At 41.3% G+C, this 17786-nt stretch overlaps 1 protein-coding gene across 4 annotated transcripts in view; it reads right to left on the bottom strand.

Annotated features, from left to right (window-relative positions):
• The window catches only part of LOC122556778 (F-box/WD repeat-containing protein 11), a 177509-nt gene that overhangs the window by 3956 nt on the left and 155767 nt on the right, over positions 1–17786 (bottom strand). For all 4 annotated transcript variants that reach the window (XM_043703932.2, XM_043703930.2, XM_087995466.1 and 1 more), the window contains 2 exons: positions 16296–16374; positions 12363–12552 (listed from right to left, as the gene is read on the bottom strand). In XM_043703932.2, the coding sequence (XP_043559867.1) occupies positions 12391–12552; positions 16296–16374 (241 nt within the window). In that variant the 3' untranslated portion in view covers positions 12363–12390. The remainder of the gene's footprint in view (positions 1–12362; positions 12553–16295; positions 16375–17786) is intronic.

Raw genomic sequence — 17786 nt, 5'->3', positions numbered from 1 at the left:
ACCACTATAAATGCCGGAGGAAACATCATAGAAGCGCTTCCCAGGAGGCTCCCAAGCACTGAGGATGTCACCTAGACAGGGGACGAAACATCTGCAACACAAATTCCCAGCTCGGCGAACAGAACCACAACAATCGAGGTTCCTCTGCATCGAGATAGAGGTGGTTTCAGCTTTATACAGAATGAAGCTTTGTGCTGATAGTCCTTTCAGACCATCAGCTTCATACTTTTGACTTACATTGTATAATCCAGAATCAATGTCTCATGTTTAAAGTTGGCATCTTTGCTTTCAAAGCCCTCCACAGCCTTGGCCACTGCCAATTCTAATCTCCAGTCAAACAACCCTGTTATCCCAGTGCTCCTAAAATCTGGTCCCCATTATTCTGATTTTAATTGCTTCCTCTTTTACTGATGGAACCACTACCATCCAAGCAACTGGACAGTATTCAATCATACTACTGACTTATGCATTGTAGGTAGTGCTCAGGCTTTATTGCAAAATTCCTTGTTTCTGACCTCATCTTGTAGCCACGGCATTTATATGGCTGAGTTCATCTTCTCCATCCCTACCAAAGGCTGGAAATGGTGGTTTCAGTGATGGTAATTCTATTGAATGTTGAAGGGAAATGGTGATGTTCTTTCTTGTTAGTGGTAGTTACAGCTTGCCCACTCTAGTAGCAAGAAACATGTGTGCCACACATCAGCCCGAGTGTTGCTGGGGTCTTAATGCATCTTGAATATTGTGCAATCAGTAAACTGATCTTATGATGGAGGGAAAGTCATTGATGAAGCAGCTGAAAATGGTTGGACCTCTGGCACTACCCTGGAACTCCTGCAGAAATACCGTGGAGTGAGATGACTAACCTCCGACAGCGACCACCGTCTTATGTGCCAGGTATGACTCCAACCAGCAGACAGTTCACCCCCTTGATTTGCCAAGACATTTTGATGCCATACTCTGTCAAATAGGGCCCTGATGTTAAGGGCTGTCACTCATACCATCCCACCCTCTCCCCACCCCCAGAATTCACACTATGCACCCAGCTGCTTCAAATAGTCACTATTAATGCATGAAGTTCATAAATGAGGCGTTCTCTTTGCAAGAGCCAAGATTTCTTTTTCAGGTCTCCTAATATGTCAGAAATGCCATTTTCCAAAATGCTGGCTTCCTAATTGATAACTTTGATGTTTAGGCCTTTTAACAGTTTCTGACCCAAATGGATGAGTATTAGTCTGACTGGGACCATTGAAACAGGAGCAAATGATACTTGTATGAGAATATCAAACTGCTCTCAAGGTTTTCTTTTAAAAAAAAATCATCTCAGAACTGAGTGAACAAAGAGCCTTTCTGTGAGCTGACAAATGAAACCCTGTGTAGTTTTACACCTTCACCATTCTCAAATACAGCTGCCACCAACACCGACATCCCTCATTCACAGCACTGGAAACTGTGCACAATACAAAACCACAAAATGTTACATCCTCTCCTCCAGGTGTATCTCTTTATAAATTCATGGTTTGAGAACTCCCTATTAGTTCAGCTGGCAAGTGTCTGACCTGGTAATGAACTGCAGAGAGTTAAAAAGACCCCCAAGCCCTTTTGCAGGACCACAGCCAGGACAGCAGTGGGGATGTCTCAGCCTGTTTGCTCATACTAGGAACACATGGGAAAAATGTAGAATTCGACCAAGTGTTCAGACATTCAGGAACTCCTGAAAATAGACAAACAGGATACCTCAATATTGTAAAACTTACACACATTCAGAATATCAGCTTCCATTCATAAGCATTAGCCCAACAACAAAGGGTGATAATAATTACATGCCAAAGTTCCAGCACCATACCAACAAATGCCCACTCGAAGCTTCAGTGCCCAATCCATGCTGACACTCCAGTGCAGCACAGAAGGAATGCTGCACAGTCACCAATACAGTCTTTCAGTGGAGATGATGAACAGAGGTTCTGACTGCATCCTCAGGTAAATGAGAAAGATCTGATTAAACTTTGTGGCCTCTTTGGCCAATGCTGTGGAAACAAATGATCCTGTCATTATCTTAATGCTTCTTATGAAAGCTTACAACTTGCCATATGGTTTCCACACTTCCTACATTATAATAGTGACTACAGTTCCAAAGTACTCCATTTGCTTTAATGCACTTTACGTTTGAAGAAACATTTGATTTTACGTCATGCTTTTCATGATGTCAGGACAACATAAAGCACATTAAAAGCTGTTAAATACTTATAAAGGGCAGTCATTGTTTTAGTGCAAGAAATAAATCAACTAACCTGTAAACATCAAGATCCCCAAGACTGCAGTTATGCTGACAAAGTTATTTTAGTGGATGTTGGCTGAAGGATAAATATCAGGCGGAACACTGGGGAATAACTCCCCCCTTCCTCCCTCTAGCTGTGTCATTGGAATCTCTTCTCTGCACCCGAGAAGCCAAATGGGGTCTTGGTTTATTTCCTCTTCCACACACAGCATGTCCTGACAGTGCGGCATACCCTCAGTTCTGTGCTGGAGTGTCATCTTAGATCATGTAGTCAAGTCTGTAAAGGGGATCTTGAGCCCACAATGCTCTGCCTCAGAGGGGAGTGTGCTACCACTAACTCTCACTTAGCAGTAGATGAAAAGACATCAAGATAAAATAAAGATTAAGTGGCTTCTTTGCTACCTTTCACCTACACAGTAGGGATGCCATTTTTTTGATCCAGTGATATTGCAAATCATCTAATATTCTGAACAGAGACTTCACTGCTATTTTCTGAAGCAAACCTGTGTAGATTCAGCTTCAGTTAACTGCCCTTGTCTCAAAAACTAAGATAGAGCCAACTGCACTCATTAACATGGCTCCAAGTGCAACTTTTGAGAGAAGAGGGCTTTGCAAAATCATGAAATCAGACAGAAATTATCCCCCCAGTAGAATTAACAAGTCTGTGGTAACACCGCAGACACAGCATGTACTATCTGCACACTGTTAGCAGACAAGCCCAACCCTCTCCTTCCCCACTAATGAATGCAACCGTTAAGTTTATGCCATAATGGCCAGACTGGCATTAGATCAGCTTTGAAGATGATGTGATGGAAAATGGAGTCATTTATTGCTGGCTATGAAATTCTACACTAAAAGATCAAAGTTAAGATGCAAGGTGGGATAAGAACTACATTTCTGTAGGCCTGTGATAAAATAATGCCGTTTACTATTATTTTTATTGGCCATGCTCTATTCTTTGAACTTATTTTTGGCTGGTAATTAATTGGGCAAGAATCCATCCCAACAGTCTGTACTCAAAAGGAAAGAAAATACTGTCCCAGTGTTTCAGCATAGACTTCAAAATAAATTGAAATTGATAAGGGATCAGATGAGTAACGTCTTCATTCCTGAAAATTGAACTACCCACTAAAACACCACAGGAATGGACTGAATCAGTCAGTATTGTGTTCCAAGGGATAATTCGCTGCAAAGAACGATCTTGTTTTAAACAGCACTGTGCTGTTTACTTGAACACAGCAGAAGATGTCATGCGGAGTTCATTTACATCCAGAAATCCACATTAAAAGAAAACACACTCCCTAGCAATGACAGGATGGCATGCCTCAGGTCAATGTGAATGGTAAATCTTCCTTAATCTTTGCACTTGCCACAAGCAGAAGATGGCTCAATTAGAGAACTTGTGTGGCTCAAATCTTTATATGAATGATTCAAAAGTTTCATTTCTTACAGACGTATGTTAATTTTGGAAGCGTAGCCAGATGAAGCCCCCCCCTTAAACAAGAAGGCTTACATTGTCTACATTGTGAGAGAAACTGTTATACCATCTTTCCAAAAATAGATAGGATGAATTTGAAATTGATTGCCCTGCTTGAAGCTTGGGTTTGGTGTGTCAGGAACATTCACATTTCATAAGTTGTGGTCGTCGGTTTCCAACTTGCCCCACAAGCACCAAACATGAAGCAACAGACAAAAAACCAACTTGCTACTGCAGACAGATGACCTGAAGACCATTAAATATCTCAAGTCATTGGCTTAGATCTTGAACTGAGGCTTATTATAAAGCAAAGGGAGCACATGGAAAACAGTAGTTAAGAAAAGTAATTTTAAAAGTAGTGAGAATGCAGTAGTTGGTTACAATGCAGGGCATCTCTGAAACCTTACAATGGATGGAGGTTCCATAACCAACTGCTGCTATCCAGCTATCTTCTCTGGGTAGCAAAAACTCCAGATGGGAGAAAATTACTGGAGGGTAGTGCCTTATCAGATGGCTTTACAAAAGATGATCTACAAAATTTTGCATTAGGCTTCAGGTTAGATTTCTGCATTGCCAAGCTCACTCCATGATAATGTGATGCGACTGGATCATCATCAGGCAGCATCTAGGGAACAGGAGAATCGACGTTTCGGGCATAAGCCCTTCTTCAGGAATCAGGAGGATTCAGGAGGAAAACCAGAAGAGAACACAAACAAGGAGAGTGAAACTTTGACCTAAGCAGTGACTCCATGAATGTGAGCTGGAGATGTGCTGCACAAGGCTGTCCCCTGTAACTTGAATGAATTGAAGTAATGTAGCCAACTTGAACTTATCATCTTTGACGAGTCTACTGGAGAATCTGATAACTACCTAGGAGATCCCACTAAACATTCTGGGGCTACAAATTAGAACATAGAGAATTTCTGTCAACCTCTTCCAGTTCCATAACCTGAGATCCTCGCATTTATCCAACATGAGCATTTTAGGCATCCCAGGAAGACTTGGGTTCAGCTGCCTCGGCACTAAGCTCTGATATTGCTACCCTAAACCTCTTCATCCTCAAAAGATAAAACCTAGCTCTTGAACTCACATTTGAGGCAATCTGCCACAATATCTCCTTATGTGGCTCAATATCCAATTTTAATTTGGTAACACTCCCATGAAGCACTCTGGGCAGGTTTACCATGTTTCAGGCGTTACAAAAGTGGAAGTAATCCTGTCACTGCAAAAGACAGACAGCCAACTGAAAACGCAATAGGTGTGCATGACCCTGCCCTCTTAATAGAACATGCAGTCTGCAGGAGTAAATTACTGTAGATGCTGGAATTTGTACTCAAAACATGAGCTTGCTCTCTCTCCATGGATGCTGTCTGACCTGCTGTGATCTTCAGTATTTGTTGTTTTCAGAACATGCAGTCTGCCTGAAATACTGTTGCAAAATATGCTGACATTTGGAATGAAGACCAAGTTGCTTGTGGGTTGAGTCTGTTACCATTAGAAATAGGCTCAGATGCCAGGTTGAAATTGATACTACAACACACTGCACTTGGAGAAACGAGTGAAGTTTGATTTGGTGTAGTTTTGAAGCTCAAGAATGTTTTGCTGCTCATTTTGCCCATGAAATGACAAGTGGGACAAATCTTCAGTGGAAGCAGTAACATTCCCAAACAATGGCAATGATAATGTGGTGCTTCAATGTCTATAATCCACTGCAAAGTTGGGAGGACTCATACTGATGACATCAGAGCAAATTAAAATATCAAAGGGAAAGGTCAGATACTGGAGAACAGCTTGTCCTTTTCCCTGATTTGCAGAATGTTGAATCAGCTTTGTCTAATGCCAGTGTGCAGGACATCAAGAATGAATAAAAGTAATTTTTTTCATTAAAAGGCACAATATGTTCTTGTACGGTCCTATGTCTACAGTGTATTGTTTTCATTGGAGGCACCACAAAATAAGAGTGTGATGATTTTGAACACGTACTGTACAAACAACTGCAAATGAGCAAAGCATCTGCAATAAAGATGTATTCTGCACTGAATGGTGTTGAATTGAACATCCACTACAGGCATGCAACCATATTTGCCCTCTATGACAGAGAAAAGCACAACCATATATCAATCTCCAAAACTCATCACAACCAATGGCTCTTCAATTTAGTCAGTGCAGTGTTCAAAACTACAATTTGGAGCATCAAATGAGCTAATGAACTTCATTAAATTCTGATCAATTACATTTCCTGAGGTTCATTGGTTTATTAACCAATTTAGTAGAAAAACAACTTGTAGTTGGAGAGATCAAAAGTCAAGACCCTTTATATCCTGCAAATCAGCCACACCTGTCTTCCCACATCATCTACACACATAAGTCAGATTCCATTCCTCTCCATATGTCTGCATGAGTGCAACTGCAAAAACACACACTGACACTATCCAGGATAAAGCTTGATTAGCACAACATCCACATTTACTCTCCTGACCTCAGTATCAGCAGCATGCACCATTTATAAGATGCACTGCAGAAAATCTCCAAACATCCTTCAACCGCACCTTCCTAATATATAACCACTTCCATCCAAAAGGATAAGGGCAGCAGACATGTGAATACCACAACCTGCAAGCTCCCCTCCAAGGCACACTCTATCCTGTCTTGGAAATATATTGCCATTCTGTAAGTGTCATTAGGTAAAAATCCTGAAATTCCTCCCTAATGGCATTGTGGGTCTACCTACAGCACATGGACTGCAGTGGTTCAACAGGCAGCTCACCACCATTTGCAGGGGTAAGTGGGACAGAGAGTAAATGCTCCCTCATCCAGCAAACTCACATCCTATGAATGAATTTAAAAAAGTGTTTTCCACGTTAAAGCACAGTTTAGGAGTGCCAGAGTAAAAGGTTAAAACAGCCAGGTTATCATATGGGAACAATTTTAATCAGGTTACAGCAATGAAAATGAATTCAACAGTAAAGAATGAAGAATTTGTTCCAGGCCAAAAGCTGTCAAAAATTATATTCCAAACTACATATTACTTTCTTTGACGGCTAAAGGCGAGCAGCAAATGCAGTCAGTAGTGCTGAGCTGTGACTGCTAAAATTGAAGTTTCACTTTCTATGAAAACGTTTTTTGACTGCAACCATAGCCCATATCAGTTTCTGCTGGAATGCAATGCACTGTACATATTACCACCCATATCTTTACCCAGATCAAGACTCATCTGACCAAAGAAAAAGCCATCAGTTCAACTTGCTCCACTGGAAGCATACATTTGACAGCTCATTTAGTAAGAGTGGCCTTGAAGTACAGAGCAAATTGAAGTATGTTGGATGTTAGTCAAGTGGGGAGCAATCAACCAGATTCCATTCCTCATCATTATCCAGCTAATGCTTCCTGGAAGTATCTGCAAGGAAACCAGACTCACCTACCCATTAACTTTCACAGTTTGCGCTCACAAAGAATGGTCAACTTTGACAGGCTCGCCAGGGCTTTTGGATCTGTATGCTAGCACTGATAATAGGAAGACTGACAAGCTTACATGCAAGATGGACAAGGAAACTTAGTGGATATATTATGTGGTCCTATGAAATGTGCTTGGCAAACTCCATGGCAGTTTACATATGAGCAACTACAAAAGTCTTTTGTGGAACAGTTCTAAATTCTATGATTGTAACTTTTGATTTCAAATCTGTTTTTAGTTTTGTCAATCACATAGAGGTACTACATTATAGCCAGGATTTAGGGACATGTTTGTCATCTAAAACAAGAGAGAAATTTTAAAATATCCTTTACACCAAAATTCAGCTTGATTTGTGGAGATAAGTGTTGACTTCTTTAAATGCTCATGTCCAATTAAACTGAAGTTGTTTTGATGTATTAATTTACAGGAGAAAGTGAGGACTGCAGATGCTGGAGATCAGAGCTGAAAATGTGTTGCTGGAAAAGCGCAGCGGGTCAGGCAGCATCCAAGGAACAGGAGAATCGACGTTGCGGGCATAAGAAGGCTTATGCCCGAAACGTCGATTCTCCTGTTCCTTGGATGCTGCCTGACCTGCTGCGCTTTTCCAGCAACACATTTTCAGCTATTAATTTACATCCCTTTACAATGCTGTATATGAACAGGTTTGTGGCAATATCTTGGAAAGTGGCTAGTGCTTTGCATGGAGATGTACTGGATTCAGTTGGCTTTAATAGTTATAGACAATAGACAATAGGTGCAGGAGTAGGCCATTCAGCCCTTCGAGCCTGCACCGCCATTCAATATAATCATGGCTGATCATTCCTAATCAGTATCCTGTTCCTGCCTTATCTCCATAACCCTTGATTCCACTATCTTTGAGAGCTCTATCCAACTCCTCCTTAAATGAATCCAGAGAGTGGGCCTCCACTGCCCTCTGGGGCAGAGCATTCCACACAGCCACCACTCTCTGGGTGAAGAAGTTTCTCCTGAGCTCTGTCCTAAATGGTCTACCCCGTATTTTTAAGCTGTGTCCTCTGGTTCGGCACTCACCCATCAGTGGAAATATGTTTCCTACTGCCAGAGTGTCCAATCCTTTCATAATCTTATACGTCTCAATCAGATCCCCTCTCAATCTTCGAAACTCAAGGGTATACAAGCCCAGTCGCTTCAGTCTTTCAGTATAAGGTAATCCTGCCATTCCAGGAATTGACCTCGTGAACCTACGCTGCAATCCCTCAATAGCCAGAATGTCTTTTCTCAAATTTGGAGACCAGAACTGCACACAGTACTCCAGGTGTGGTCTCACCAGGGCCCTGAACAGCTGCAGAAGCACCTCTTTGCTTCGATACTCAATTCCTCTTGTTATGAAGGCCAGCATGCTATTAGCCTTCTTCACTACCTGCTGTACCTGCATGCTTGCCTTCATTGACTGGTGTACAAGAACACCCAGATCTCTCTGTACTGCCCCTTTACATAAATTGATTCCATTGAGGTAGTAATCCACTAAAGTGGATAACCATACATTTATCCACATTAAACTGCATCTGCCATGCATCTGCCCACTCACCTAACTTGTCCAGGTCACCCTGTAATCTCCTAACATCCTCATCACTTTTCACCCTGCCACCCAGCTTTGTATCATCAGCAAATTTGCTAATGTTATTGCTGATACCATCTTCTATATCATTAACATATATTGTAAAAAGCTGTGGTTCCAGCACGGATCCCTGCGGTACCCCACTGGTCACTGCCTGCCATTCCGAAATGGAGCCGTTTATCACTACCCTTTGTTTCCTATTAGCCAACCAATTTTCAATCCAATCTAGTACTTTGCCCCCAATACCATGCACCCTAATTTTACTCACTAACCTCCTGTGTGGGATTTTATCAAAAGCTTTCTGAAAGTCCAGGTACACTACATCTACTGGATTTCCCTCGTCCAACTTCATAGTTACATCCTCAAAAAATTCCAGAAGATTAGTCAAGCATGATTTCCCCTTCATAAATGGAAATGTGTTGCTGGAGAAGCGCAGCAGGTCAGGCAGCATCTAGGGAACAGGAGAATCGACGTTTCGGGCATTAGCCCTTCTTCAGGCTAATGCCCGAAACGTCGATTCTCCTGTTCCCTAGATGCTGCCTGACCTGCTGCGCTTCTCCAGCAACACATTTCCATCTCTGATCTCCACCATCTGCAGACCTCATTTTCTCTTCCCCTTCATAAATCCATGCTGACTCTGTCCTATCCTGTTACTACTATCCAGATGTGCAGTAATTTCATCCTTTATAATAGACTCCAGCATCTTTCCCACCACTGAGGTCAGACTAACTGGTCTATAATTACCTGCTTTCTCTCGCCCACCTTTCTTAAAAAGTGGTATAACATTAGCCACCCTCCAATCCTCAGGAACCGACCCCGAATCTATTGAACTCTGGAAAAGTTCTTATATCCCATGTGAATAGAGAATGTTCCACAAACCCTTGGTCAAGTTGCAGTAGTATCCTTTCATTGCCAGGTCTTGCATTCACTTCCAGTGTGTGCCCCTACAGGATTGTAAGGCTATATTGAGAGGTCTGGTATGTACATCTATATACACTAAAACACAAGTCATTTCAGGCTGCTTATATTCCAGGCTGTTTCGGGCTTTTTCATAAGTTATTATTTTCAATACAGAAATCTGTAGAGGGGAGAGAAGGGACAAAATTCAGAGTGCCACTATTTGAAGTTTGGAGTTAGTAGACAAAGCAGTAACTGAGTAGACTGGCATGTTCTAAAGAAACAAAAAGTGAAAGAACACAACAGAAAGACACCGGACACATGAGCTGATACGAGGAACAGATTACTGAACTACAGCTAGGATATGTATCTTACTGTAAGAAAGTGTCTTAATTGCTAATCTGTAATAGAGGTCTCTGATCTCTGAGAATAAGGTTAACACATGTCATGGTGGCCTTCATGTGAATTTGAGAGATATCTGTCTAGTGAAGGTGTGGATGAAGACACAACCAGGACAATATAGCGTTCATCCGCTTTGGACCTGGACTGCCGGTCACCAGCATCGATGCAGATAGCACTCAAGAGCACGGGCAGGCCAGATCTGAGATTCAAGACCCAGAAGGTTCATTTGGTAGAACAGGAGCAGGGGGAGCGCTGTCAGAATGTGGTGTAGAAGGAGGAAGATCAGGTGATACAGGTACAGTTCTTTAGGGATGGTTTCACATTTACTTTGAAAATACAGCAAATTCTGGAGGAAAGAGCATACTGTTGGCTTGAGCACGTGACATTCGGTTTCACTTGGGCTGGAGAAATATTAATATTTTATGGTGACCCATTTCCCAAAACAGCTCTCTCCTGATAAAAGATTTTAAAGAAAGAAATAAAGCGCCAGCCTGGAAATACCAAATCATGTCAGGCATATAAGCAACAAGAAATACATTACCACTCGAGAACTATGCTCCATACGCTAAACTCCATCAATAAACACACCGACTTACATTCTATCTATCTTCCCTTGAAAAAAAGGACTGGAAATGACATCACCTACCTTAAGAAACCAAGACCTATAAATAGAGAGGCGGGACATACCACCAGCGCTTCACCAGAGACTGTCTCTGATGATGTTACCTAGTATGGTGACGAAACATCTGAAAACAAACCTTCAAGCGCAGCGAATTAACTTACAGACTTAACACTAAAACAGACTAAAAGGATAAAAATCCAATACAAAATGAACTTCGATTGTTTTCAAGGGCCGCCTCTCCATTTGACATTGAATTGACATCTCTTTCAGGAGGAGAGGACTGGCTGGCACAGAAAGAGGAAACGTTACAGTAATGTATAAGATTTTTATTTTTGCAGACTGGAGTTGAAGTGTGCTGTTGGGCAGAATAAAGAGCACCCACAATGAATCTGAGCCATGCTGCATTGACTAGATCCTGAAGTAGCTCCTAAAGTGTTTTGTTTAGTCTTGATTGGGCACAAAATATCATCTGAAATAAGTCACTAAAAGTCAGGATCTTTCTGCAGCACAGAGCTCATCAAAAACCCCAAAGGTGAAAATTTGGTTTCTGTCCTAGAATTATCTTATTTCAGCAATTCTGCATTTAAGTCATACCAGTAATTCATTAGGAACATGTACTTATGGTGTACAGCAGCCAAGCTCACCGGGAATGCAGCTGAACAACTTAGCCAAGCTGCGAGACCTTCTGCAGCTTCTGCTAATATGGGTGAGTTGATTTCAGGTCTCTGAAGAGGAGTTACACAGGTAGTCAATCATCCCTCAAAACTCAAGCAATGTATACTACTGGTTCATACTGCTTTGGGAACTTAGGGAAAGCTTATAGAATGCACTGCCTTCACTGGACAGTAAATGTAACCAAGACAGCTTCCTTTTTGGAACTCCAGGGCCTTTATTGAAACCTTAAAAGCTTTCTGACAAGATATATAGCAAACATGCTTGTAAAATCAGTGAGATCCAGAACACTCTAATTTCACTTGTATTGCTTGTCAGCATTTCTGTTTAAAGTTACTCTGCTGCAAGAAAAGCTCCAAGTTGTAATTGCACAAAGATCACAAGAGGCAGGAAGTAGAGATTTACTGCTGTGGATACACTCTTAGGGCAACTTCAAGCAGCAAGTATCCTGTACCATCCATCACTCTAATCACACAAGCTTACAATTGGTTAATCAACATCTCTCAACTGACGTTAATCTACTCATTCACACAGTAAACTAACCCCCATGTTACTCACTGTAATTCTATCAATGTTAATGAAAATTCTCTCACACCTATTGATCCATGCCTGCATTAACTCCTCTCCTATAGCACCCTATGTTACTGACTGTATGCTTACTGATGTGATTCCAACTCCCTCACTGTCACTGGGTAACTCCTTTTCCTCAGCAGCACCTTACCGACTGTACCTCTACCTGATGTAATTCCAGATCTCCCACTGTCATTTAGGAACTCCTCTAGCACTCAGCACTCTTACTAATATCGGCCAACTCCCTCACAGTGTTGCTCAGCAATCACTCTCCACGGTAGCCCGTACACAAACAGTGTCCGGTTACAGAGCAGTACTTGATGAAGTTGGGTTCTGGTCAGCAAAAAGAGGATGTTTGGTTAACATGGATTGGTTAAAATGTGAACTCAGCAGCACCTGCTCCAGGTAGTGGCCACGTATCCCGTTATCTGGAGATGTAAGTGTACGTCCTCGATGGAGAGCGTGTTTCATTCTGGTTACTTGATGGCACATTCAGGAAATCCCAGATCAGAATGGTATCATCATGGGAACTACTGATGATCTGAAACTCATCGAACTGTAGTCGAAATACCCGGCCAGAGTGCTCCTGCAAATCAAACATTGGGACAAAGACATGTGAACGTACAGTCGCTTTCACTATTGGAATCTAAAGAGATTTCTCTCATGCAGTATGTGCCTACTTAGGGATATTGTACTGGAACAAGACTATCTTCTACTTAACATGCAACTGATATTTTGCACTTGCTACAATATGGTTGACACTTAACTGTTGTCAAGGAATATGGAACAACTTTGTCAGTGAAATCCACACCTCATGAACAAATTAACAAACAAGAAACCTTTCAAAACATTTTTATGGTGAGAACATATAGCTGAAAACATGTATTGTTGATAAAAGGCACGTTTTGTCAAAGCATTTTCTCTTGAACTCATCGGGACATTAAATTTAAACTAAACCCAGCAGTTAACTGTCATCTGCATGAATGGATATGCTCTCCATGGCACGTCTCTTCCAGAGCTCACTTGCCAACCGAGCAAGCATTCTTCTCTCATACAATATAAATGTTGGTTTTCCCCTTAAATTGGTATTTCTTCAGAAAAGTACTGATGAAAGCAAGATGAAAACTTTGGAATTTTTTTTCAGCATACTCTAGGTCTGTACTACAGAATCACTATTTGATAATGTTATTTGATAATGTAATTTGATAACAATTATGTTGCCCACATGACCTGTTTAAGGGATATAGCCTGCAAGCCTCTGGAATTTTAAATCTTACTGCACAGAAGGTGACAATGCAGATACCTGAGCTTATCTAGTTTTGCCCCTCTCTCCTGTTCTTTCCCTATCACATTGCAAATTTTCCAACTTCAACTATCTATCCAATGCCCTTTTCAAGTTACTGCTCCATTACCCTTTCAAATGATGCACTCCAGATTATAACATCACTGTTCTAACAACACTCTGCACCAGATTCTTTTGCCCATCGCCACAAACTTGTTTCCTGTGATTATCAGATTAGCAATGACCTCACTGAATGGCAGAGCATGGGCTGAATGGTCTACTTCAGCTCCAAAAGCTTATGGTCTTATGATTAGTGAGAAGGGTGCAAACCAGTTTGAGGTTTCTGACAGACATAGTTCTCCTAATAGGCAAAAGTGATTACTGCAGATGCTGGAGATCAGAGTCAAGATTAGAGTGGTGCTGGAAAAGGTCCGATGAAGGGCTTTTGCCTGAAAGGTCGATTTTCCTGTTCCTCGGATGCTGCCTGACCTGCTGTGCTGTTCCAGCACCACTCTAATCTTGACATAGTTCTCCGAATGACAACCCCAAGCCTGATGTCTCCTCTGGATGGGTAAGTGGATGGGTAAGTGAATGGGCAATAGTTTAAAGGTCGAGGGGATTGGAGTCCTGATAAAAGGGCAGACAAAGTGACACAGTGGAGTAATATGTGAAACCTCTCTGCTCAAGCATACTTGCTCAAATAATGACATGCAGCCACAGCAACCCATGTTGTAGGCAAAAAAACAGTAAGCTTCAAAACTTCCTGCTGTGCTTTTCTTGAGTAATGATGGGTTATCTACATCTTTCCAAAGCTATAGAGACTTTGGCACAAAGCAGACTGCTGGCTGGAAGATGACAATCAATTTACTTAGAATGTTCCAACACTCAAGCAAGGGTTAGTCTTTAACCTGTCAACGTAGTTATAACATTGAGAAAAAAGCAATCATAACTTTCAGCAACTCTATTTTACAAAAAGATCATTGAAAACTGTAAGCTTTTGTTTACAACTCTGAACTGCACATCCACAAAAATAAATTATCTTGACGAGTGGTGGAAGAATGGACCACGGTTAAATGGTTACTAGACATTTCCCTTTTGCTGCTGGGTTTTGAGACTTAAATTGAGCCTACACTTAAGGAATGGAAACTGCTTTGCTCAGCATTGTGTGACAGCCTTGCATGACATAGGTAGTCAGTCAAAGCCGCGATAGACATGTATCTATCAGCTGAATTTATCTCTAATTCACACATTAAACAAACAATTTTGCTCTGAACTAATAGGATGGCTATAGATGCAGAGTCAAGTAGTATGGAGCTGAAAAAGACCTGATGAAGAGCTTATTCTCAAAACGACAACTCTTCTGCTCCTCAGATGCTGTCTGACCAGCTGTGCTTTTCCAGTACCACACTTTTTGACTCTGATCTCCAGCATCTGCAGTCCTCACTTTCTCCCAGCCAGAGATGCACCAAACTTGGTGCATTGGGGTACTAATCTATAACTGGATGGAGAGATATTGCTGGAGTAATGGAGAAGGACCTTTACACACATGTAACTTTATGATAACTTATTTGGATCAAGAATGGAGACACAAATGAACATGCAAAACTGTGGATTACTTATTATTTCTGTGACTTCCTTAACAACACAGCAAATTTAGAACACATAACAATACAGCGCAATACAGGCCCTTCGGCCTTCGATGTTATGCAGACTTGCAAAACTGATCTGAAGCCCATCTAACCAACTCTATTCCATTATCATATATTTAACCAATTACCACTTAAATGTTCTTAAAGTTGGTGAGTCTAATACTGCTGTAGACAGGGTATTCCACATTCTTACTACTCGGCGTAAATTTATACAGTGAATCCATAGAATTGCTACAGTGTGGAAACAGGCCCTTTGGCCCAACAATTCCACAATGACCCTCAGAAGAGTAACCCACCCGAGCCCATTCCCCTACCCTACTACTCTAAATTTTACCCCGACCAATGCACCTAACCTACACATCCCTGAACATTATGGGCAATGTGGTTTGGCTAATTCACCTATCCTGCACATCTTTGGATTGTGGAAGGAAACCGGGGCACCCGGAGGGAACCCACAGTCAGGCAGTAAAACATTAAAGTACAGCCAATCCTTGCATACCCTTGTAGACATTTGTTAGCAAAGATGGGCATTAGAAATGTGCATCTCCTAACATAAACAGAGTTTTAGTCTGCTCCTAGTCATAGGGGTGCAATTAACCCCCAGTTATTATCCAACACTTGTAGACAATGAATATGAATTAACAAGATAGACTTGAGTGTCCTCTTGTAGTGCACTGGTAGTGTCCCTGCCCTGGACCAGGGAGGCCCAGGTTTAACTTCCACCTGCTTAAGAGGTGTGTAATGACATTTCTGAATAGGTTGATTCGAGAAACAGGTTAATTAAAAAAAACTTGGAAAGTTCCAGGTTGTGCTCTCATTTCTGTGGTAATGACATTAAGATCACATAAGGTCAATACATTTAGATAAATTTATCTGGCAGCTTATTGGTCTCTTGCACTGCTTTTTGTTTTTGTTTGTAAACAGAATTCAAGTTTTCAAACAGCCTCACAGTGGTGGGGTTCAAACTCCAAATTCTCTGCTCCAGGTCTCTGGATTACGAGTTCAACATCATAAAGTACTGAACTACCTTATGTATAACTACACTGCAGAATTCTGCAGTTCTTGTTCACTGCCATTGAACAGGACACCAGTCAGCCCCTTTGTGCCAGACCAATTCATGAATCATCGATCCCAATGCCTCACTCTTTCCCGAAAGCCATGAAAATCTTTCTTTACCAAGTGTCTACTAACCCCTTTTTGAAAATTATTGTTGAAGTTGCTTCCATCACCCTTTTAGGCAGTGCATTCCAGATCACTATTTACTAAATCAAACAGACACAGTTCAATCACTCTATTAAAAATTACTTTCCATTTATGAGTCAACATAGACAGTTCAGTACACCCTTTCCCACTGAAGAAATACTGTTAGACTAGCAACACTGAAGTGCAGATACATACCACCAAAGTACGTAGACATAGTGTACTTGCAGGGGCTCGAGGATCAAGAGCAGCTTGCAAGTCCCATACTTTGATTTTGCTGGAGGGAGAAAGGAAGACAAACATATACATTTTCACGTAAAATTATTATTCAGCCTGGAAAACATTGAGCTATGAAGGGTAAATTTAAACCACAATGCACTGTGGATGGCAACATTTTAATCCAGAAAACTGTGCAGGCGCATACCTACTCTTTGTACACACATCACTGGTTAAATTTTACACAGTAGCAGGGCCTGTGTGTGATGAATGTTTGCCATTATTGTAGCACAACATTAAATGTCAGCCATGGTCCCATGAGTCAAAAGGTCACAGGTCGAATACTACTCCAGAAAATCTAGGCCGATGCTTTCAGAGGCATCAGAACTTGAAAGGAACAAGATCACAACACCCCTCTTAGGTGAGTGCAAAAGATCTCATTGCACCACTACATGAGCATCAGAGCAGTTCTCCTCAGACTTCTGGACAACATTTATCCCACAATCCATGGCACCAAAACAGGTTAGCTCATCATATAGATCACTGCAATCTGTATACAATTTCAACATGAAAGATGCTAAATAAAATTTTAAGTTCTTGTTTAAGAGTTTGGTTCTGGGAAGCTTCAAGGCATACGTTACAATGCAGAAGTCCTGAAAAAGATTATATAATAGTGGGTAAGGGTTTTAAAGGGCTGTGGAAACAGGGTCCACACATAAGGATTAGTTAATTGGTATACCTCTTCTGCACAATGTGGAGAGAATATTTTGAGATTTATGTGCAATTCATGTAAAAGTGATTCTCAGAGAAATAGAGAGTTATAAAACTCCATCATAAATCCTGTCTGCTTAACTCTTTGCCATCTTTTTGAGTATTTGAAATAGATAGTTAAAACTATACCAAACATGATACCAAATAATTAGGTTAGAAGTTAGGAAGAATTCCTTTTGCAAGGCAGTTAAACCCAATGACTTCAAACCCTGAATTAAAAGATTTCTTATTGGCATTGCAAATACAATTCCATATCATTTTTCAGAACTGCACAGATTTTATAGAAGAGGAGAGTAAGCCATGGATTAGAAGGAATTTGATTATATAAGCGGCAATGGAGGGCAATTTGCTAAAGTCTGCCCTTTGGTCTTTTTTGCCTTTCTCAACAGATTGAGACACCTGGGGAGAGAAGAGGAATGGTACACAAGCCTTCACTGTATCATAGCTTCCAGTTATCCTTCCTTGGGTCACTGCAGGCTGCCAATATCAGCAGATTGAGACCTTCATCTTTGGCTTTTATTCACAGAGACTGCAGCACTCTGTAGCTCCTGGCTCACATAATTCAAACATGTTAAGCCAGCAAAAAAACAGAAAGCCAAAGTTTGCAGAGGTGTTGTAGAGCAGGTAGGCAGGACCTGCATGGGTTTCCTGAGCCATTTTCCAATATTACAATATTTTAAGGTGGAGCCAGTACTGTAAGAG

This window comes from Chiloscyllium plagiosum, unplaced genomic scaffold (assembly GCF_037043375.1).
Source record: "Chiloscyllium plagiosum isolate Xiang-an unplaced genomic scaffold, Cpla_swu_hap1 HiC_scaffold_16, whole genome shotgun sequence".
NCBI classification, from domain to species: Eukaryota; Metazoa; Chordata; class Chondrichthyes; order Orectolobiformes; family Hemiscylliidae; genus Chiloscyllium; species Chiloscyllium plagiosum.
The sequence above is the reverse complement of the archived record's forward strand: the minus strand, read 5'-3'. Positions and strand labels throughout refer to the sequence as shown.